This window comes from Gopherus evgoodei, chromosome 22, assembly GCF_007399415.2.
Source record: "Gopherus evgoodei ecotype Sinaloan lineage chromosome 22, rGopEvg1_v1.p, whole genome shotgun sequence".
NCBI lineage: Eukaryota > Metazoa > Chordata > Testudines > Testudinidae > Gopherus > Gopherus evgoodei.
Genome location: NC_044343.1, coordinates 2,045,714 through 2,069,076, shown reverse-complemented (window position 1 = coordinate 2,069,076; position 23,363 = coordinate 2,045,714). Strand labels below are relative to the sequence as shown.

The following is a 23,363-nucleotide window of genomic DNA, read 5'->3' as shown; positions in this document are numbered from 1 at the left end:
CTGAAACTGGAATCTCAAAATATCTTGAAAGTGAAAAGAAGCCCAGAAATAAAGTTACTATGAAACTGTACAAAGATTCCATACCTGATAGAGTTTTGTATGCAAGGAACCGCTGAACTGCATGTACTGCACCAGGTAAGAGCGCTGGCCCTCATAGGGAGTTATAATGCCAATCTGATCAGGTTTGGCACCAGCTTTCAATAACTTTGTAGTTATCTTCTCCACATTAGCAGCTTCCGTCCTAGAAGAGAGGTTTTTTGTTTTATTTTTGAAGTCACTAAACTAAATATATTGCAGAATTAAGTTAAATGAATAATAAGTTTAACTTGCTAAATACTTCTTGCAACTTATCGGGGTCTATAAAAAAATCAAGGCTTAATGCCTTTGTACGAAGGCTATTTTGAGTGGAAAGTATGTTCTTATGCTTGCATCACTCAAACAGTTAGACTGATTCAACTCAAGCTTTGCAGATGAGACCATACATGGAAAGAAAGCTTTTTTACTAAATTTCCTTTGAGCTAAAACTATCTGCACCTGAAAAAGGAAGAGGTTAAAATAGAAACGAACCTTCTCTTACATACAGTATTCCTTACCCAGCAAAGCTAAATACCTAGATGCCCTGGAATGACAAGTTGAAGTCTGTCTGTCTTCATCCTTCCAAAGCAGAGAATCTGTATACCTTACAGTTTATTGTGCAAATGTATTTTGGAGGAGATTTTAAAAACTGATCCTGTCTGCTGTATGGAGAGTAAAGATCCCATGGGCACTTATTTATTCTTTTTTTTTTTAAACACTACACAGTTCTTAACTAAACTTTGCTTTCTGCCTGCTGTTGTATCATTCGTCTGTAAGTTGGTTTCCTTCCTTGCTGCATTTCAGCAGCGATGTATAGTATTGTGATGAAACGCACTATGAGAGAAACTATATTAATACCATGGGCGTGAAGCAGCGACAAGCACTCCCAATAGTTGCATAAACACAGAAGTAAACTTCCTGGGGGAGGTGTTAAAGGAGCAGAGGGAGAGGGAGAAGCGGAAGGAGGAGGAGGGGAGAAGTGCCAGATTAAAGATATCCTCTTCTACTATGTGTGTTTATTACTCAGACTCTTTGACCTATGTTATCAGACTGACACCTCCAAGAGAGAAGCCTTTTTTCTTCAGAAGCTAGTGTACATTGGGGCCCAATGCTTCCACACAGCAGCTGACTGGAATTTGCTGCTGCAGTAATCAATTCACACTATCACAGATCTGTGCTTGATAGTGGCTTGCTTTTGAAAGTGAGACCATGTATCCACAGTGTTACACAGCATACAAGTAAACTTAAATGTACATACAATTATTTCAATCTCTGGTGTTAGCAGGACAACAAATCCTTCTCTCCTACCGATTTAAAACAGTACTTTGGAGTTCAAATATCTGGGACCAGGGCATTACTGTGTAACTCCATTTCATGACTTAGATTATCAGGGTTGGAAGAGACTTCAGGAGGTCATCTAGTCTAACCCCCTGCTCAAAGCAGGACCAGTCCTGACAGATTTTTGCCCCAGATCCCTAAATGGCCCCCTCAAGGATTGAACTCACAACCCTGGGTTTAGCAGGCTAATGCTCAAACCACTGAGCTATCCAAATTAATTTCTCATCTAAACGAGATGAAACTCTAACTTCGATGCTCGTTTATACATCTAAGAACTTGTTTGCCCCTCCATTGCCACAGTATCCAAGCACCTAGTTGTAGTTTAATTGTAGCTAAATTAGCCCCCATCATATTGTATGTATAACCCCAACTATACATACAGTATGATGGTGGATAATTTAGCTACAACTAATTAGGAAAGATCTTGGAGTCATCGTGGATAGTTCTCTGAAAACGTCCATGCAGTGTGCAGCGGCAATCAAAAAAGCAACAAGATGTTAAGAATCATTAAAAAGGGGATAGAGAATAAGAAGGAGAATATCTTATTGCCCTTATATAAATCCATGGTACACATCTTGAATACTGTGTACAGATGCGGTCTCCTCATCTCAAAAAAAGATATGCTGGCATTAGAAAAAGTTCAGAAAAGGGCAACTAAAATGATTAGGGGTTTGAAACGGGTCCCATACGAGGAGAGATTAAAGAGGCTAGGACTCTTCAGCTTGGAAAAGAGGAGACTAAGGGGGGATATGACAGAGGTATATAAAATCATGAGTGGTGTGGAGAAAGTGAGTAAGAAAAAGTGATTTACATGTTCCCATAATATAAGAACTAGGGGCCACCAAATGAAATTAATGGGCAGCAGGTTTAAAACAAATAAAAGGAAGTTCTCCTTCACACAGCACACAGTCAACCTGTGGAAGTCCTTGCCTGAGGAGCTTGTGAAGGCTAGGACCATAAAAGGGTTTAAAAGAGAACTAGATAAATTCATGGAGATTAAGTCCATTAATGGCGTTAGCCAGGATGGGTAAGGAATGGTGTCCCTAGCCTCCGTTTGTCAGAGGGTGGAGCTGGATGGCAGGAGAGAGATCACTTGATCATTACCTGTTAGGTTCACTCCCTCTGGGGCAGTGGTCCCCAACGTGGTGCCCACAGGCACCATGGCGCCCTCCAGGGAATTTATGTGTGCCCGCCTAGTGCCCAGCAGGGGAGAGAAGCTGCGGCCCTGTGCCTGCCGGGGACAGAGAACTCAGGCTGTGGGCACAGTGTTCTCTGTTCCCAGCAGGTGCGGGGCCTGCCTAGTGCCCCGCAGGGGAGAGAAGCTGCGTCCCCCTGTCTGCCAGGGACAGAGAGCTCCAGGGCTGCAGGCTGAGGGCGCTGGTGTTCTCAGTCCCCTGCAGGCGTAGGACCCGCCTAGTGCCCAGCAGGGGAGAGAATCCAGGCCCCTGCGCCTGCTGGGGACAGAGTACTCCGGGGCTGCGGCGCCACTGTTTTCTGTCCTCGCGGCTTCTCTCTTCTCTTTGGATTCATATATTATGTAATATTAAATTTTTTTTTGTATTATTGTACAAATACAAAATAAGCCTTGAAAAATTGTTGGCGCCTGCCACACTCTTCTAAAACATGAATGTGCTACTGGTCACAAAAACGTTGAAGACCACTGCTCTGGGGTACCTGGCATGGCCACTGTCAGCAGACAGGACACTGGGCTGGACAGACCTTTGGTCTGACCCCTTATGGCCGTTCTTATGTTCTCACCTCCCAAATATTATAAATTTAGTGACAAAAGAGCCCTGCGATAGGAGAATTTTTCATTTTACAGATAGGGAACTGAGGCACAGAGATAAAGTGATTTGCCCATGGGTCACAGTCTGCTCCCGAGCTAGGAACTGAACCCCAGCCAGTCTCAAGTCCTTCTCCGGTGCCTTAGACACAAGGTCATCCATCATCCTTCCTACGAATATTAGGGGATCATTAAGGCTCTAAATGTGAAGTCAGAGGGGAAAAATTCCTAAGCACTTAAGTCTAATTGATTTTCAATGGGACTTAGTCACTACTGAAATTTTTCCTCACTTATATAACATTAGCATTGAATTTTATTTACCTGTTTAAGTAAGAGGTGCCTGAACTGGCAATTTCTTCTTGACCCTGTGTCACATAGAAAAACATTGGCTTATCTGGCTGGGGCCACTGGAAATCAAATCCCTTTTTCACACGGTCCGCTGAGGAGGAAAAAAATATAAACCAAAACATTCACAATGCTCCTTTAGCATCATATACCTTAAATGCACTGAGCAACTATTAAAATTAGCTGCAGTCCAGGGTCAGTGCCCCCTTTTCAACACATGCAGTTAAGACATTCTATCTTAATGGATCCCTTGTTCTGATTCAAAGTGGATTGCATGTAAGTCAACTTGTACTGTGTCAATTGTACGTTACCTGCAGTAACACCATTCTGGAGTGACCCCTCATAGAAGATGTTGGATGGGAAAGCACTGAGAGCAGGGTGCATACGATACTGCACTTGCAGGCGAATTGGACGGATACCCAACACCACAAGCCTCTCAAAAAGGGACTGAGACAGGCCTGCCTTCGCGGCTTTTTTACACATCACGACAGGACCAAGCTGGCAGTGATCACCAACAAGGATCAGCTGTATACAAAAAAGAAAAGAAACATTCAACACTAACTACATAGTATAGACACCTTAAGCTCTCAAGCAGATGTCCTAGCTGATGCAATACTAGAACAGACTGATTTCAAGTCAGACTGAATTTATAGCACATTACTCAGCAAGAATGCTGATGAGTTTCATATATGCTTTATATCCAGTAACAAACAGGAGACCTTGTAGCACCTTAGGCCACGTCCAGACTAGGAATTAAAATCGATTTTAGATACGCAACTTCAGCTACGAGAATAACGTAGCTGAAGTCGAATTTCTAAAATCGAGGTACTCACCAGTCTGGACGGCGCTGCATCGATGTCCGTGGCTCTCCGTGTCGATTCCGGAACTCCGTTCGGATTGATGGAGTTCCGGAATCGATGTAAGCGCGCTCGGGGATCGATACATCGCGTCCAGACTAGACGCGATATATCGATCCCCGAGCAATCGATTTTAACCCGCCGATGCCGCGGGTTAGTCTGGACGAGGGCTTAGAGTCATTCAGAGGTGAAGTCTCCAGTCAGACCTTAACATGTCAATCACGCTGAAACAAAGTTCGCACTCTGGAAAGAAGACAATTTTATTGCTGTCACATAAAACAAGTTGTTTGGACCTGCAATAGAGAATTGTCTACCCAGAAAATGAGGAGTTTTCACTCCCATAGGAGCACAAACAGGAAAAACTGCATCAATCATTTTCTGTGAATTATAAGTAGCAATTAGATTGGTTTGTATCTGTTTACGAGTTCCATTATTTTTTAGATCAGCCCTTCATACCTGTTTGGCTCCCAGAACAACTGGCACCATACACTCTGGTTCAGTAGCCTGTGTGCTTTCATCAATTAAAATGGAACGAAACTGCATTTTTGCAAGTCTTGGGTCACCTGCTCCCACACATGTGCAGCAAATAACATCTGCATTCTGATAAACAGACAAAAACATGTATTTCAGCACCAGCACTCTCAGTTACAAATTTCAGTTATGAAAGGACATGCTAGTAAATACTGACCAAGTTGTATATCAATAGATAATATTTTTATATGGAAAACATGCAAGTTTTTTTAGTACTTCATTGGCAATTTTTAGATCAAGGCAGTGTTTAGAAGTGTCCAGAAGATCTGCTCTAGGAATTTTCTTTGGGGAAGTTCTATGGCCTGTGCTAGATAGATCAACCTAGATGATCACAATGGTCCCTTAAGGCCTTGAAATCTACAAATCTGAAAATTTCCAAGTGGTTTACAAATGATACACAGATCTCCACCTACCGGTGAAGTGTAGCCACTTCAGGGTTGAAAAGAGGCAGCTATTTAAAGAGGGACATTACTTAATCACAGGTTGTAAACAAATTGTTATGCCTATATTACGAACACATGTAGATGGTTGTGACCCTGCTCCAAAGAACATACAGTTTTTAACATTTACTTATCCAACCTTCACTAGTCTGCAAAAAAATGACAAGTCCCAACAAAGAGAAAAGGAGTCTGTACCATAAGTAATTCACGCTCCGCTGTTCGTTTCAGTGCACGATAGCGTTTCTCATCAGCAGATGACAATTCTCCAGTTTCATCTTTCAGCTGCTGCAGTTTCTGAAGCTCAGGCATACTACACAGCAAAGGAATTTGTCAAAACAATCATGTTTTCTTCTTAAAATTCCAGTGTAAAACTCCTGATATTTGGGGTCTAGGGCTCCCTTGAGCAGAATGGCAGTTGTGCAGTGCACTTTGTTTTTTTGGCAGTCCACAAGGAACAACTGAACTCACATTATTTATTAAGTCATGGCTTACCCCAATCACTGCATTAAATAGAATGCATTTTGCCATTCTCACGTGATAACCTACTGCAACACCAAGCCCCCAAGACATTTTTCTTGGACAACTTCTTACCTATCCATGTTTCTAATCTGGTTGTGCAATGCCAGGAAAGATACAGGAGAATCAATTGCCTCACGGCTTTTAGCACATAGACGAACAACTTTTAGCCCTGTCTGATGGATCTTCTCAGTGAGCTGATCCACAGCTATGTTACTTGGGGCACAAACTAACACAGGCCTTAAAAATTAAACAGAAGAAAAAACTGATGTCAACACAAGTGATGAGGAATTATAAAACTTTCCTAGAGGAAAAAAAAACTAAATCAAGACAAGATCAGAATCATTCAAAATCTGAATATATCCTAAAGATAAGCTGTTCATTTTTTTTTGTATTGTATTTTACGTATATACTTTAATAGCCATAGAATATAATTTCTATTTATCAATACAGAATAAGTGCTTAAGGTATCACACGGCTTCAACATATATAAAAATATTCAGTTATCAGTTAAAAATTTCTTACCCATTGCCCTGCCTAGCTAAATGGTAGACAATAGTGGCTGATGTCACAGTTTTTCCTGTACCAGGGGGACCTTGGATAAGGCTCAGAGGACGCTGCAAGACAGTCTTTACAGCATAAACCTGAAAAAAGTTTTGTTATTTTAGCATATCATTTGTACTTAAAGTAGGTAAGCATAGTTAGGTTATTATATATTTTTTCACTCAAGTCTATAATCCTCGTATGTAAATCCTTTATGAAATTATGGCTGACAAGAGAAAAGATAGGATTACCTGAGAATGATTGAGGTCAGGAAGTCCTTGTGCTGTAAAACGCTTTGGCAGCTGACATTTAATAATCACATCTTCTACCTCATGACCTAACAATTTGTGGTAGATGTAGCCAGACACTGAAGTTTCATCCACGGCAAATGTTTTTAAAGCACTCTGCATTCTGCAAGTGAAAACACAGATCACAAAACATGAACTGAACATATTCATCCACAAACTTCTGTAATGTGGAGGTGAATTAGGTACAAGACACAACAAACTCAAAACCCCATTAGCTTAATAAGCAGGTTGGGGAGGAGACAAAACACTTTCAGCCTGGCAAACAGAGTTAGCCTTCCGAGCTCCCTATGTTCTTAGGCCATGTCTACATCTAAAATTTTGCAGCGCTGGTTGTTACAGCTGTATTAGTACAGCTGTATAGGGCCAGCGCTGCAGAGTGGCCACACTTACAGCAACCAGCGCTGCAAGTGGTGTTAGATGTGGCCACACTGCAGCGCTGTTGGGCGGCTTCAAGGGGGGTTCCGGGACGAGAGAGCAAACCGGGAAAGGAAACCAGCTTCCCCGCGGTTTGCTCTCTCGGTCCCGGAGCCACCCAGCAAACCGCAGGGAAGGAGACCGGCTTGCTCGGGGTTCCGGGACCGAGAGAGCAAACCGCGGCGAAGCTGGTTTCCTTTCCCGGTTTGCTCTCTCGGTCCCGGAACCCCGAGCAAGCAGGTCTCCTTCCCTGCGGTTTGCTGGGTGGCTCCGGGACCGAGAGAGCAAACCGCGGCGTTCCCGGTTTGCTCTCTCGGTCCCGGAACCCCGAGCAAGCAGGTCTCCTTCCCTGCGGTTTGCTGGGTGGCTCCGGGACCGAGAGAGCAAACCGCGGCGTTCCCGGTTTGCTCTCTCGGTCCCGGAACCCCGAGCAAGCAGGTCTCCTTCCCTGCGGTTTGCTGGGTGGCTCCGGGACCGAGAGAGCAAACCGGGAAAGGAAACCAGCTTGATTACCAGAGGCTTCCTCCTTCCACGGAGGTCAAGAAAAGCGCTGGTAACTGTCTACATTGGATTACCAGCGCTGGATCACCAGCGCTGGATCCTCTACACCCGAGACAAAACGGGAGTACGGCCAGCGCTGCAAACAGGGAGTTGCAGCGCTGGTGGTGCCCTGCAGATGTGTACACCTTCAAAGTTGCAGCGCTGTAACTCCCTCACCAGCGCTGCAACTTTCTGATGTAGACAAGCCCTCAGATACTGTTCACGGGCAAACGAATCATAGTGTGTTCCCAAAGGAGGAAAGCTCCAAGGAAGGCAAACACCACTACAGATAGTCAAGATTACTTTCCACACACCCTGCAGGCTTTGCGGAAGAGTTGTGTTAAACAGGTTTCTTTTGGAGCAGCCTCACATGGCTCACAGAACTCTGTAAATAAAAGACTGGAGACTTTAGTGTCCCAATGATTACTAACTTCAAAGACTGCAGTTCGGATTTCATTGCCATTTTCAGCTGTTAAGGTTTTAGAGACAAAACTGGATACTTATATGCTACTGAACTGTTACGTGATTTCACTGCAAAGCGAAGGTGTGTTTGTAGAATAGGCTAGCCGAAAGGAACCCTGGTAGATACTCAGGTTGCTAGCCTGCACTAAAGCCGGTGACACCACATCTTCACTATTATTTTACCAGACCTACCTAGATTAAAGCTAGCATGGGTATGCCTATTCATGCCACAAGCACACCTTCCCTTGTAGTGAAGTCATATCCAAAATGGACTGAAGCTCTAGAGAATAACCAGAAAAGATAAAATTTGAGAAAAGGTGTGTGTCTTTCTTTTATGTTAATAATATTCATGATACAAATCAATGTGCATTCAGAATGAGGTACACAAATGAGGAGTTCAAAGATGCTTTTGAGATCAGATCAAGTTCTAAACAGAATATGGAGAAAGAAAATTATCTCTGAAGCAAAGGATCTATATACTCCTAATTTTGATATGTGCACATCATTTTCTCTCTGGAGGTAAATTTCATGAAACAGATACAGAAGTACTTCCTCCCCAGTAAAAATTCAAATCAAGCACTTTTTCCTGGAGTTCAATTATGTCAAACACATGCTGCACTCTAAACTGCTTTCTGAATGCCAGTAAATTTACGTACCTGTCAAATGAAGTGGACTTCCACACAAAATCCACTTGGAAGTTATGAGTAACCTCCACAGGTGCTCCAACACTGCTCCTCAACTCAATAGCTATCTCATCACCATAATCTGCAGAGCCTTGTTAAGTAGTAATTTATCTTATAAATTTGGAATTTATTTTTCCACTTTAAAAATATTGGAAAGTGGAAATGTAAGCAGATCCCTGGGCATCAGCTGGACAGTGATTAAAGCAGTTTAAAAGTTAATTTCCTTTCTCTCTCTTTTCCTGTCTACTGTCAACAGATCATCTCAGATACTTCTATGGACCCCTATTATTGTCGTGTTTGAGCACTTCACAGCCTAACGTATTTATCCACACAACTCTCCTGTGAGGAAGGACTGTGCTACTACCCCATTGTACAGATGGGGAATTGAGGCACACAGAATCTAAGCGACCTGACCAAGATAACAAGTACTTTACATGCACGAGTGAAAGAATTAAATTGGGATGGAAGCAACTCCATTTTCCTCTGAAGAACTGCCTCAATCTCCCTATCCCTGAGATTAAACTGATGAACTACTCAAGTCACAGTGCAGCTGTGTCAGTGAAATGATCTGCATCTCTGGAAAAAAGTAAAGGATACTATCAGGAACTTTAATAACATGACCAATTCCTTTCCACAAAGGGGCCAGGTCTCCTTTATATCTCAGGCAGATTTCGTCTCCCTGCATAAGACGCATATCTAAACAGAAGAACATTCAAGCAGTTATTTTTGAAGTCTGTACTGGTAAATCAACCCTCCAATAAAAACAAGAGTTATAAAAAACTGTTCTGTGCCCCAAGCCAAACCAGCAATTACTGGTTACAACACACCTAGCTCAAAACAATCTAAGAAGATATACCTTAGACATCATTACCTGAGTCAGTCTTTGGCAAAGTGAAGTAAGCAATTCTCTTCTTGTTCAAGCCCAGGTCCCATCTCACTGTGATGTTATCTTGGGTCTAAGTTGTAAAGAAAAGGCATCTTTTACTTTCTAAAAGAATTGTACCAGAGACATTTCTTGACTATCCTCCTTTTCTATAATGCTCACAACAGCCAAATATTTACAAACACTTAGAGAGTTTATACCATTTGCATAAACAACTGTATTTCTACAAAACTGAATTACTTACCAGCAACTGGCACCATTGAGGTACTGAGCCATCATCTCCAATTTCTTTACAGTTTCTTCAAGAATGCTGCTTTTGGCCCCAAAGATGTTGAATTTCAGGCACTGCACATAAGCGTGTGCACTAATCACATATGCCAGGTGTTTATGTGCCCCCATACGACACCCTAAGTTCCGCTGGGAGCCCATCTGAGAAATCCAAAACTGGCAGATAGGCAAGTGTGGTTCCACGGAGGAGATGACCCAACAGAATGTCAATGAAACTAGTAACAGTTCTCTCAAAGTTGGGATGTCCTCCACAGAATCACATTCTCTAAAGACTAAGGAGGAGATTCCCTCTCAAAGAAGGAAGGAGAGACTAAGGATTCAGACACGTTTCAAAACCCAGTAGCACCACCACTGTTGCTTTCTGTCACTCCCCCCACCTCCAATCTCTTTCAATTCTGTGTGATCATTTTCCATCTACCTCCCATGGTACAGGTAATGATAATGGTGACAGTTGCTACTGTAGTAAAGAGCCTTACATTTATTTCACTTAAGTACTCTTTTTTATTGTTAGGAGTCAGGTATTTCTTGTTATCAATTTGAACTGCTTAAGTATAACTAAATAATAAGCATATTTCAGTGTTTCAAATCACACTACCTGGGACTCCTTGAGTTTCTTGTCGTAATCTGCTTCAAGCTTGACTAGAGGGCCAAAAATATTTTGGTATTGATAAGCATCCTCATATCTAAGTAAGACATGCTGCGGTTCTTCATCCACACCAGGTTTTTCCAAGTCTTCAAGGGTTGCAGATGGATTTTCCTAGAATTGGGAAACGGTACATTAAGTTCTAAGGCATGAGATCCAGAACATCAAGCTGACGAGACTTTCGTTGTCAAAGCTGAGATAAGAGTAGTAAATACTACAGGGAGGGTAAAGTAAATTTTAAAAATTGTTTCAGACTAAAAATTCAATCCTTTAAAAAGTGACTAAACAGCATCACCGGGTTCCTTATTTACCATCATCTGACCTTTGATCAGCTTTGGGCTGTTTTGTTTTGGTTTTTTTTAAACTGTTATCCCTGCAAGCTCGGACTTGGACATGACAGTTAAGTTGTGTTCTCTGGGGCAGATGCCACTATCAATAATAAATCACCGAGGCAAAATTCTGGCCTCAATTAAAACTGTGCAAGCTCATTAAAGTTGCTTGCACTTAGCTGGGTTGTGTCTGAACTGCTATTAGATGTAAAAGTTTGTCACTGAAGTTAGATAAGACTGAATACCAAGAGCAGATTGGCATCTCCGTACTCGGATGTTTGTATTTAATCATTGCTTGGAGTAGAACGGAACTTTAATCTAATGTGTTAATACATGTAAGGAAATCTGGTTTTACAGATAGAGTTTAAAATGGCAGTGTCCTTTCAATGTTAAATGATAAGAGCATGTTGGAATTTTGTGATCTACTCAAAAATGCAGAACGCTAACAAAAATTCAGAATCCATAGCATTATCCACTATTAACCAAATGATCCTTTCTTCCATCTGATTAGTAATCTCCCGAACCTTCACTCTCATGAACTGCTATCCAATGTCCAGTTTGTCAAGACTTTGGATGGTAAAGTCGGTGTGGGAAACATGTCTGCATGAAAGTAAAATGCTGTGTAAACCTACGGCATAACACAAACGGTTAATAATGAGGTCTCTTTCATCCTCATTAAATACCCAGAATTTTTAATATTTGGCGACACTTTTCTAATTTAGAGTGGCACATACCTTCCAGAGCTCTTCCAGTTTGTTAATTTGTTGAGCTGTAATCTGACGTGCTCTCAACTGCTCCTGTTCAGAAGGAATCTTTACCAGCCAGGAAAGGAAACAGCGGTCTTGGATAAGAGGTTGCCACTGTGAGCTGTCCCAATTAATATCCTTTAAACTGCTCTGACTGGCACACGGTTGCCTGCACAATCAAGATATTGATAATGAATTTATTAAATAAGACAAGTGTAAAAACAAGTTTACCCATGTGAAGACTGCTTTTGAAGTCAAATCTTTCAATATTTTCAAAAATTAAATTGGGCCAAGAGTCCACTATGATTAGGTGCTACACTTGCCACTATGGTATCATGGAGATAAGTGCTCTCAAAATATTCATGAATGATATTGCACCACCTGGACAATGCTAGCATCTAAGGTAGCAAGTGCCTAAGAGTGTGTGCTTCTGATTCAGCTACTGTTCATCAGGATGGCATACAGAACAGAAACAGAGGACTATTTCTAATATGCCATTATATAATTAAACAACAGAATAGAAGCTTACCACAGAAATGGGTCTTCTACTGCTAGATAAATAGCAAGCTATAGCATTTATCAGACATAGCAGAGACCATGATTTCATGACTATGTTCTGTTACAGGACCATTTTAAATTTAATACAAGATTACTCTGTTCTTGAACAGCTGTAATCTTATGGGACGAGAGAAGTCTTGTCAGTCTGAACGACGGTACACCACTCTAGTTAGAGGGTCATGTGTCAGCTTTCAACTGGAAGTGTTACTTTGGTATATCTGACATAAAATTATTCAAAAGTTTAACGTGCTTAATAAAAGGAAAGACTCATTGCCTGAGATTTCCTTCATAAAACTAGGATGATTTCCCAGAATAAGAGGCATAGGCATATTCCAGTATGCCTTGGAAAAAAAATGTTATTTAATACATGAAGCCTAAGCACTCACCAACAAAGTGCCTGATGAGGTAGAGGTGTAGTGTACTGAACTGTTGATATAATCCTGTCCTTGGGAGCCAAAAAATCTTACCATGTTATAGGGAAAACAGCATTATATCGAACTTGCTTTGATCCAGAGTGCACAGCCCTGCCCCGCCTCCCCCCAAGCACAGCGTTACATCCAAATTAGTGTTATGTCAGTTTGTGTTATATTGGGGTAGAGGTGTATTATGTGAAAACAGGAAGTATTACCCTTTAGAAATACATGTGGCTATCCCATCAAATTCTACTCTGCTTCAGCCATTATTTGAACTCCCCCAAAAAAGAGATTCTCTCACCTGCATAGTAATACAACTACCGAGTCAGCCTTAGCTGGAATGAAGCCGAGGAGGAACACATTACGACATCCACAATTATAACACTCCAAGACAGTCTCTCCCAAAGGACCATCTTTGTGAAGAGTCACCTCTTTACACTTTGCTCTCACAAGATGATTTACAATGTGGCTGAAAGCAGAAAACACAAACGTTCATACACAGTTAATGCAGAAAACAATTCTGGCCACTGGACTCAGTTTTAATCCTAATTTAAGACAATAGAACAGCTCAGTTAGCACTAAACACAAAGAATGTCTGTTACAAATACTTGCTATTTTCACCAACAGAAGAAGTTAACCACTAGCACTTCACTCAGCTGACCTAGGGTTTGGCCTACACTTGGAATTTATGTCAGTATAACTATGTTGCTAAGGGGTGTGGAAAATCCACACGCCTGAGTGACAATTACACTGACCTAACCCCTGGTGTAAACAGTGCTATGTCAACAGAAGAGCTTCTCCTATTGACATAGCTACTGCCTCTCAGGGAGGTGGAGTACCTACAATGACAGGAGAACTTCTCCCCCTGTAGGCAGGGTTTTCACTAAGTGCTGCAGCTACTCCGCTGCAGAGCTGTAAGAGCAGAGAAGCCCTTGGATAGACGTGAAGGAATGACTTGACTCCCAGGGAAAATGCACATTTTTTAAAAAATGACTTGTAAAGTGTCTGGGGCTTCCTTACAGATCAACTGCAGGGCAAGAGCAGCAATTACAGATGCTGCTGAGCAACAGTAAGGAGAGGAAACAAAGTTCATTTAGTAGACAAATGACCAATGAAACCATTGCTAGCTTCACTCAGACAACTCTCCTAAGTCACTGACTTTGAAGAGGTGATGGTTTCATTGGTATGTGCTGCTGATAATGGGAAGATTGGGTGGGGAAGGAAGCTAAAAGCTCAGATGCAGATCCACAGAGCAAATTTTTAAAAAAAAACGTTAATTGTGCATGTTAAGAACTCAAGTGGATGTTTAAAAGCCATCCTTCTTTTGGAGTCAACAATCACATGAGAAAATGAAGTAGGCTGCATCAGAAACCTAATTTGTTTTCTCTACAAACAGAATATATTATTGCCATTTCCATCATTTAGTCATTTACCTGCCAGATGTATTTCCACGCCCATTACAGAACCACTTCTTGCTGGTATTACAGTAAACCACACAAGCTGGGTCATGGATGCCACAGTAACTAAAATCAAAGACAGAAAAGTAAAAATAATCAGGTAACTGTTTACGGTAATGTACAATTAAAAATCCACAAACCATTCACTGTACTATAGACACAAGCTGAAACTGGCAACTAGGCGGCACTGGGGAAATGGTGTGAGATGGGCTAAACTATTATTCCATACTCTTAATTTTCATTTTGACAGAATCTTTGCAATGCTCTGTAATTCCGCCTTTAAACCACCAAATCAGCCTCAGTCACTTCCATCCAAGTTGCACTAACTAAATTCTCATTTTGAGGTCAAACATCTCCCAGTTTTAATTGCGATAAATATTTTAGCAGCTGAATTTATATTAAAAGGTTCTCTGCCTCATGTATTATGTACATAGTGCCTCGCCAGAGGGCACTATTCCTTGCTAGGACACTGTGTTACAATATGCAGAAACTGCAGTGGACTAGTACTGTTAGTACACAGGTTAAGCTATGTACCTGCTGCTTGTATGCTAACTGAGCATTTGTGTGTTTACTACACAGGACTCAAGACTTCAGTTGGTCACTTCTATAGAGTACCTCCCACTCAAGGCCTTCAGAACATTTTACAACCATTAAATTAGTCCTCAACACCCCTGAACACTGAATAACTATCCCTACTTTACAGACAAGCAATTGACTTAATCTGTCAGTTTCCCAAAGATTACAAATCGACAGCAGAGTTGGATTAAAGCTAAAATCCTATTTCCATCCCTGTGCTTAACCAATGGACTGCAGCTTCATTTAAAGGCAGAAAGAAGGTTATTTATGTTGGGTATGAAGGAAGTACTTCACTAAAATGCATACAAAATGGCTCAAACTTATTAATTTTTAAGTTTGGCTACAGTGAAACAGGATATATTTACATCTTACATATTTACACCAATTCTGATGTCCTTTTGATATTTATTGGGTATACAGTGTCATTAAGATTTATAGTTTTCAATGTGATTACTTAATCCTAATTGAGGCTCCCTCTGAAGTTCATGCAGATCTCAGACTACCTGCAAGCATGCACAGGAAGATCCTTGGTGTAATAGGTATCTTCTTCATCTTCTTCAAAGTTTAATTCTGCAAGCAGTTGACTGGTTTTAGCTACATTATCATCCACTGCACCATTTTGGAGGATCCCATCAGGACCATTAACCTAAAAAAGAAATGTGATGATTTAAGTTACATAGTTAATGCCCCAGTTATAAATTATACCTCATGCCAGAAAGACTGGAGTTGGGGCACTAATCTACTTCACATGTGCTTATGAAAATACAACAAGTTTTTGAAAGGGTCTAATTTGGAGAGAAAAGTAGTTGTAAGAAAAGATAATACTGGAGTATACAGTGGTAACAAAACAAGAATTGACTGATTATGAGTCTATATGTGAGATGCTAGAATAATCCAATAAAATAAATATGGAAATTTTAAGAATATAGATTGGCTGCTGTTCTGCCCATAGTCAGAATTTAATCAAATCACAAATTATGCTCAAACAATTATATAGGCGTCAAATATGTTTTTTTCTCATTCCTCATAGTTTCCTAAGGATATTTACCTGAAAATAGGACCTTTATTTGTCTAGGCCCTCCCCCTGCATCTATTTCTGTTGTTCCTGGCCCACAAGGCCATAATCTTTTGTCTGGCACATCAAAATTACTGATTCCATTACATGAGGACATCAATGAGTAAATGAATTCTTAAACAAAAATAACTTATTTTTGTAAGTCTAGTTCAAAAATGAGAGAAGTACAGAAAATAAATTTAAGCAAAAATTGTTTCTAAGCAGATCATCATTCAAAGCTCTCCATGAGTGTGTCTGATGCTCTTTAACAAAAAGAGTACTTAATACACAAATGCAGTAATATTAGCGATATAACATGCTGCATCACAAAATACTGTGCACATTAGATCTGGTATGAAAATTACTATACATAAGACATTTTTCAAGCTTGTTTTAACTATTTCATGATTCTTCCAAATCAAAACCCAAATAATGGCTTTTTATCACTATAAAAAAATCCAAGACAAACTATGCAAGACTCAGTCTGAACAGACAGCCTAGCCTGTCTGCCAAGTTTCAGAGAAACATGATTTCAAAGATCCAGAACAACAAAGCCTGTACAACAAGAGTGATGAAAGGACTGCTCTACCCCTTCACTAATGGAGCACTATTCACTATCACCATACAGTTCTGCAACACTGACTCAGGATGCGTGTCAGCAAAGTTAATGCTCCAAATCTCAACCTTATGCATGCTACAAATATATTTTGTTCCTTTTATGCTTACGTAACATTAGCTCCTCAGACACTGGAGATAAACACAAAGAAAATGTATGCAATAAAATGATCACACTTTCACAGATATTTAGAATGCAGTAGCTGAATTGCCATTTCTCTCCGCATCTCTGTAGTGCTTCAGGTTTGGGCGCTTCTGTTACTAGTAATGAAGGTCATCAAGAAAAGAATCTGACTCAATGTATCAGATTAAAGCAGCCATTGTCACATAGAGTTATAGGTGCCCTAGTTTAATTCCAGTGTCTATTATAACATTTAAAAGCAGATAAATAATTAGCTTGTCATACACTCATGCAAACAGGCTCACGTAATATATTAGCGTCAAAAGAAAAAGCCAAGATGAATGTCCCGAAAAGCTTTGTCCACCTCACCCACATATCTAACCTATTATCTTGTAATTAAGACCACACTGCAGGCAGACAAGCAATAACACAAAGAGGAATACCACTTAATCCCAAATCCACTTTCAGGTATGTGGTTTGAGCATTGGCCTGCCAAACCCAAGGTTGTGAGTTCAATCCTTGAGAGGGCCATTTAGGGACCTGGGGTAAAACTCTGTCTGGGGATTGGTCCTGCTTTGAGCAGGAGGTTGGACTAGATGACTTCCAGAGGTCCCTTCCAACCTGATATTCTATGAAAACAAACATCACAACCTGAGCATATTGATTAGCATAGGCTTAGTCAACATAACATTTTGGAACAGTGTTATTGGCTAAAGTTACTCCAGAGAAGACAGGCACTCTCAAGGGACATACGATATAATTAAATTCTTCTATGGGGATTAGGTTAATTAGACTGGATCAGGCAAATGCATGAGAAGTATTTGCCTCTGAATGTCATAGTAAAGGGAAGTTTAATGCTTAAGATTTGGTGAGTGTGAGGCCCACAGTTTGGATATTAATTTAATGTGTTTACTGAGTCAGACATTTTATGCAAAGTCTATTCTTGATATCTGCTTTCACCTTCAAATGATTTCTTTAGTTCTCTCAGACAATGAAATCTGCATTTCCACAGAGAAACTTGTTACCACTATCCTCATGACAAGATGGTCAATCTTAAAAAAATGAAATCCAAAAAATGCTGGCTTCTGACCTTATTTCTAAGTTTCTTCAGACTTTTGTTGTCCCCATTAATAAACTCAAGGATTTTCTGAATAAACCTCTCTGCAGTCTGAGAAAAAGCAAGACCAAGGAGTAACGGAGGCATATTCTTTCTAGGGTTCACATTAAGAGACGAAGTGCTGTCTAAACGCTACACATCTCAGTGAAGTAGTAGTAGTTTTTTCCAGAAGTATTGCAAAAGCTACATTAAATTAGAACAAAATAAATCTGCTTCACTGCCTGCCTCTCATCTAGATATCCAAGTACCCCATAGTTAATTAATACCCAATTCCAGAGTTAATCTCAAAAGCAAGTAAATTCTAATTTACAAAATACAAATTAGAATGGACTAACACTTGCAAGCTAAAAATGTATCAGGTGTGGTACAAGGCACAGGGCCAACCACCTTCAGACAACCTAAAAGTATGAATATTCAGGGTAACTACCTCCTCAAAAGTATTGCTTTTATTTAAAAATGATTTGTAGTCAGCCCAGAGGCTTAAAGAGTGCTGCTATATGAGGAATAAAGGTTCAGAGAGGAAAGAAGAATTCCAGTGGCCACAGGGATTGCAATACCCAACAACAGCATGTTGGACTGACTCCAAAGAAAGACAAATCCAAACTTCATCAGCTAAATGACTGAACAACAGTCCCCTGGAAGACATAGAAAGATGATAACTGGTAACTTCCTTAAATACATAGTGCAATTTTGTAACTAAAATATCATTAACTGGTCATGAAACACAACAAAAGAGTATTCAGATCTTCAAATACAGTACAGTACAAATACTGAGCACATACAGGTGCACTTTGAATGTAAATGGCCTAAATTCAAAAAGCAATTATATATTAAACTTGTCAATTGCCTTGTCTGTAATCAAACTGTTTGGATGCTTATATAAATTTAGATGTCAAAGTGGATAATTAGCTTCTGTGGAACTGTACAGGTTTTCATTTTAAAGGACAGTGAAATTAAAAGTATTTCATCAGCTAAGAGCAGAGTTGTGCTGTACTCCTGCAACAACTAACCACAACAACTGACTGTCAGCTGCACCCAAGATATCATACAGAGCTTCCATCCTTTCAGAACTTTAGGTGTGCGTGACGTCACCTGTTGCTAGGTACAAACAGTAGCCTAGACTCAGGGCTTGGCAGGCAAGTAATAAGGAAGTGATTTAACTATTGTTTTAAAGCCTTCTTGTAATTTTAGCCTATATGCATATTGCTAATGATCTGGCACAAATTGTTTATTAAAGAAGTCTTGTGTTTATCTTAAAAAATGAATTTATCACCCTAGTAATAAAATTTTGAAAGATGGGGACTTAGCCAATAAAAATACTGACATCACAAAAGAGTTGGTCTGTCCTTCAGAATTTTTGTTCTCTTCCCTTGCAAAACTGATCAATAACACTTTATCAGACTTAGGAGACAAAATTACAGAGCAGCACTATTCTGGTTGGGTAAAGTAGCTGAAGGATTCTTTGAATAGAGGCTTCTCCTGAATACATGATTACTTCTCAAGTCAGTGGTAACAATATTATGGAAGTGCCATTCTACATTTCTGAAGGGGGGGGGGGGAGACACTGTCTGGCAATCCCCTGATCTATACATAGGCATAAATGTATCCACTTATTGCCTTTCCACTTATAAGGTAGGTACAGTGGGATAAACACTAATGACTTAGACAAGTATATGGAACTCTTCCAGTATTCACATAAACAGGGTTCATTTCAGGCCACGGAGCTATGTACTGGGTGCAATACCCATTCCACCACTACACGATTGTTGTCCCCAGGACAGGACAGCATACTGTCCCATCACAAGCATTTATTTTTCAAGCATCCAGAAATGTGCTAGACCTTACCAAAACAGAGAACCCCAAACAGCACACCATCTAAGTTTAACAAGATACAGAAAATGAGGATCACAAAACAGACAATGATAGCAGTCGTCAAACCATGGTCTCTCGGTAAGATGTACAAGTCTTAGGACAGGTGGGCTTTGTCTACCTAGCATATTATAAGGTCTGATGTTAATGAAAACATGTTTACATATTTTAAAAATTAGTGTAGACAAAGCACATTACTATTCTACTCTAGGTGCTTACATGGCCCCCATTAATACAGTTCCGGAAGACCTCAATCTTTAATGTTTATCCTCAAAACATCCTTGTGAGGTGAGGTAAGACAGAACTATTATCCCTATTTTACAGATTGAGAACTGACAGAGATGCTAACTGATTTGCCCCAGGTCACAAAGGAAGTCTGGTAAAGCAGAGAATTGAACCCAAATCTCCCATGTCTTAGGCTACAGCCATAACCACTGGACCATCCTTCCTTCCTTCCTTCCTTCCTTCCCAGATGTGGTCACTCAATCAGTTTAGCACATGAGAGAGACCGTATGCCTTGTCTACACAAACCTTCAAAAACTTGTTAGTAAGTATTAACTTACATATGCCAACATTACAAATTTTAAATGCTAGTTTAGAGAATGCTGTGAAGAGTAGGGAAAGAGACAACAAGGGTAAGACAGCAAATCAAAGCTACAGTGACAAGATCAGAAACATCACAGTGCATCTAAAAAGGCCAGTTATGTACAAGCTACAGGTGGATGGCTGAATCAGATGACTTTTGGCAAGAAGAAATAGTATGGCCATGACTTTCACACTGCTGATCCCTTACACCTTCTGTCAATGGTGGGACACCAACCAACTTCAACAAGCACTCAAATTCATGGTTTAACGTATATTAGAGGAAGAAAGTCATGATGGAGAGCAGAAACAATTGCCTATACTTTGTTAGAAGAGAGAGTGAAGGAAACATATTTAACTCTCTCACCTCCTAACACCTAGGAGTTAGGGAGACATTTGAACATTACTCCATAGCAAGTAAACAATGTGCGCATATTTAAAAATAAGATTAAACTGGATTTAATGAAGTGAAAAAATACTTAGAAGTGATCAACTTTCAGGCCTATAAGTTATATTTTTTGTTACTTCTCTTGCACACGCAGATTACAAATTTATATATCTACTTAAAGCAGAAAAATATTTCCCAGAAGCCTTTGGGAAAGACCCCAATCTATATGATCACAAGCTGAGTCTGCTAAAATGTACAGGACTGGACAGCTACGTAACAAAATTAGGAAAACTAAGGAGATCTATAGTTCCTGCTATATTACGGTTCAAAAGGAACACTGCCTATACAACATCTAAAAAAAAAATCAAGCTGTGAAACAAGTATTTAGAGGCAAAATGAGTATCAAGAAAAATATGACAGCTTGTAAAAACTTCTTAAAGACATTGCTTCAGCAGCTTGTTAAAGAGATATAAAAACAAGTTTTTCCACAGGATAGCTACAGATTTTATCTGTCAGTATCTAAACATACTGTACATAGGTTTTAACTTCTACATTTGTTTTCTTTTCTAATCACATGTTTAAAGGAAACTGCATTTGGTATTAATCCTCAGTCAGGGAATTTTAGCATCTGTAAGACTCCTAATCAAAAAAATCTAAGGGGAATATTACCCAGATCTGATAGAACTACAAAGTAGAATTTATTTAGAAACTTACAAAAGACTTCTAAAGACTTTTGGGAGGACAACATATGATATTAGTATGGTTCTCTTTTGTAGGATGTGTGATTATTTCTATACCAACAGCATGCAGATAAGATGGTAACTGAGTGAAACAAGAAAAACTGCAATGTTGTAAATTGTTTCCCCTCTTATTTATCTTCTATAGAAATAAGTCCTCTGGCTAGATATATGCAACTTGGGTTTTTGCTAAGATTTTATATCAGAGTGCATGAGTAAAGAGACCAATAACATGAACTGAGAATCCTTTTAACTGCCATGACTTGAGTTCAGGAGTCTGGGTTTCTCTTACAATAGAACACATCAAGAACACCTAAAACAGCTCAGGGAGTTGCATCCCCACTTCTGCCTTAGGCAGCTGTCAATTGTAGGAGAGACCAGAACTCTGAATATAAGTCTTCATAAATAAAGGGAGAAATGAAAGTGCACACAATATTCTTGAATTGGGATCTTAAACTTATTTTAATAGCACTTCAATTCATCTTTTAATTTGCATTTTAACCTTTACATTGTTTACAAACAGCTCATTGTTGGTATGGGATTATATAGGTATTTGCTTGTCTATGCAGTTGACTAATTTGCATATTCTGTGATCTTTAAACATTACAGCAAATTATGAAGCTTCAGATTGTTTAAAAACAGCAATGTAAATTTTTTGCCACATAGTCATAAAATCTAAATTTATGTTACCCTCAAATTATAGTATTTCATCCTATACATGTATCCCACTAACTTCCTCTTTTCTTTCACTCCATTTTCCAATAAAATCCTAGTTTCCCTTCTTTTTCAATATCAATAAAGACACTACACAAAGTTAATGCTCAGTGGGATATTAGCTGCTGTCATATTTCCTTACAAATATTTTCTATTTTGCCTATTACATTTTAAAAGTCTCTGAACTTCAATCCCAGGTTGTGACAGGCACATACATAGAGGCAAGCCCACAACAAACCAGCTTAGCAACAATGCAGTTGGAAAAGATGGATAATAAGAAAAAACCAGTTTAGAAACAGGAAACGTTGTCCAGAATTTGTTTCCTCAAAACTAGATTTCAAACCTGGAAAGGGATAGGTCACAGGATTTTTCGCTGTTTGCCATAAGCAGCAGAAGCTAGACAGGGTTCGGCCAAGCGCTCCCCAGAACCACGCTTAGCTACCGCAGGAAGCCACGAATTCTTCGCGATGCAACCGTGAAATCGGACACTCTGTCAGGTTTTCCCCTTACCCGCCCCGTGAAAAGGGCTCAGGCTCCAGCGCTGCCCCCCCCCCCCAGACCTTTGCAGCCCCCTAGTGCGGCGCACCCGGGCCGGGCGGACAAGGCTTTCACGCCGAGGTGGAGCAATGGCCCCACGCCGGGCCGCGGGCTCCTTTCCTGGGCGCCACCTGCCCACCCGGGATGCGCTGCGCGGCGCTGGCTTCCCACGGGGGAACCAGCAGCCCCGGGCAAGGCGGGGCCCAGCTCCGGAGCCCAGCGGCGCTGGCTTCCCACGGGGGAGCCCCCAGCCCCGGGCAAGGCGGGGCCCAGCTCCGGAGCCCAGCGGCGCTGGCTTCCCACGGGGGAACCCCCAGCCCCGGGCAAGGCGGCCGCCCCGCGAGCGCAGCCCATGGGGAGGGGGGCACTCTGCCCCGCCTGCCCCCACAGCGCGGACCCACCTGTGCCTCGATCTGTCCGGGCGGCCCCTGCCCCGGGCCCCCGTGTCCGGGCCCGGGCGGGGTCTGGGTCTGGCTGGGGAGGGTGAAGTCGGTGAACTCGAACTCGGAGCCCTGGGTGTCGGCGCCGAGCAGCTCGGCCTCCTCGGTGTCCAGGAAGGTGAGCGTCTGCGAGCTGGGGCCGTAGGCCTCCACGCTCATGGCGGCGGCGAGGAGCGGGCCCCCTCCCCCTCCGCCTCCGGCCGGCGGGGCCTCGCCTCACGGCGCTGCGCGAACCCCCGGGGCGGCCGCGCGAGGAGCCGGACGCCGACGAAGCAACCGTCGCCTTGGCCGGACGCAGCCGAATCAACGGGCTCGGGCCGCAGCGGGACCGATCCCGAGGCGCTGGGAGCGGAACAGGCCGGCGCCGCAGCCGCGCGCCAGGCCAGGGTGACGCGGGACGCACGGCGGCGGCGACGCGGTGCGCCCCGTACGCGTGGGGCCGTGACGTACGCACGCACGCA

General features: G+C 41.4%; 1 protein-coding gene across 2 annotated transcripts in view; it reads right to left on the bottom strand.

The window, feature by feature from the left end:
- Window positions 1-23,125, bottom strand: part of UPF1 (UPF1 RNA helicase and ATPase) — a 31,136-nt gene extending 8,011 nt beyond the window's left edge. The window contains exons 1-17 of one of the 2 annotated variants that reach the window (XM_030540228.1): window positions 22,864-23,125; window positions 15,232-15,374; window positions 14,129-14,218; window positions 12,997-13,164; window positions 11,713-11,893; window positions 10,602-10,763; window positions 9,707-9,791; window positions 9,433-9,531; window positions 8,809-8,926; window positions 6,680-6,839; window positions 6,411-6,529; window positions 5,961-6,125; window positions 5,565-5,679; window positions 4,855-4,998; window positions 3,853-4,066; window positions 3,518-3,635; window positions 85-241 (exon numbers count right to left, since the gene is read on the bottom strand). In XM_030540228.1, the coding sequence (XP_030396088.1) occupies window positions 85-241; window positions 3,518-3,635; window positions 3,853-4,066; window positions 4,855-4,998; window positions 5,565-5,679; window positions 5,961-6,125; window positions 6,411-6,529; window positions 6,680-6,839; window positions 8,809-8,926; window positions 9,433-9,531; window positions 9,707-9,791; window positions 10,602-10,763; window positions 11,713-11,893; window positions 12,997-13,164; window positions 14,129-14,218; window positions 15,232-15,374; window positions 22,864-23,061 (2,436 nt within the window). In that variant the 5' untranslated portion in view covers window positions 23,062-23,125. The remainder of the gene's footprint in view (window positions 1-84; window positions 242-3,517; window positions 3,636-3,852; window positions 4,067-4,854; window positions 4,999-5,564; window positions 5,680-5,960; window positions 6,126-6,410; window positions 6,530-6,679; window positions 6,840-8,808; window positions 8,927-9,432; window positions 9,532-9,706; window positions 9,792-10,601; window positions 10,764-11,712; window positions 11,894-12,996; window positions 13,165-14,128; window positions 14,219-15,231; window positions 15,375-22,863) is intronic. The other variant, XM_030540229.1, reaches the window with a different exon arrangement.
- Between the last annotated feature and the right edge of the window lie 238 nt (window positions 23,126-23,363).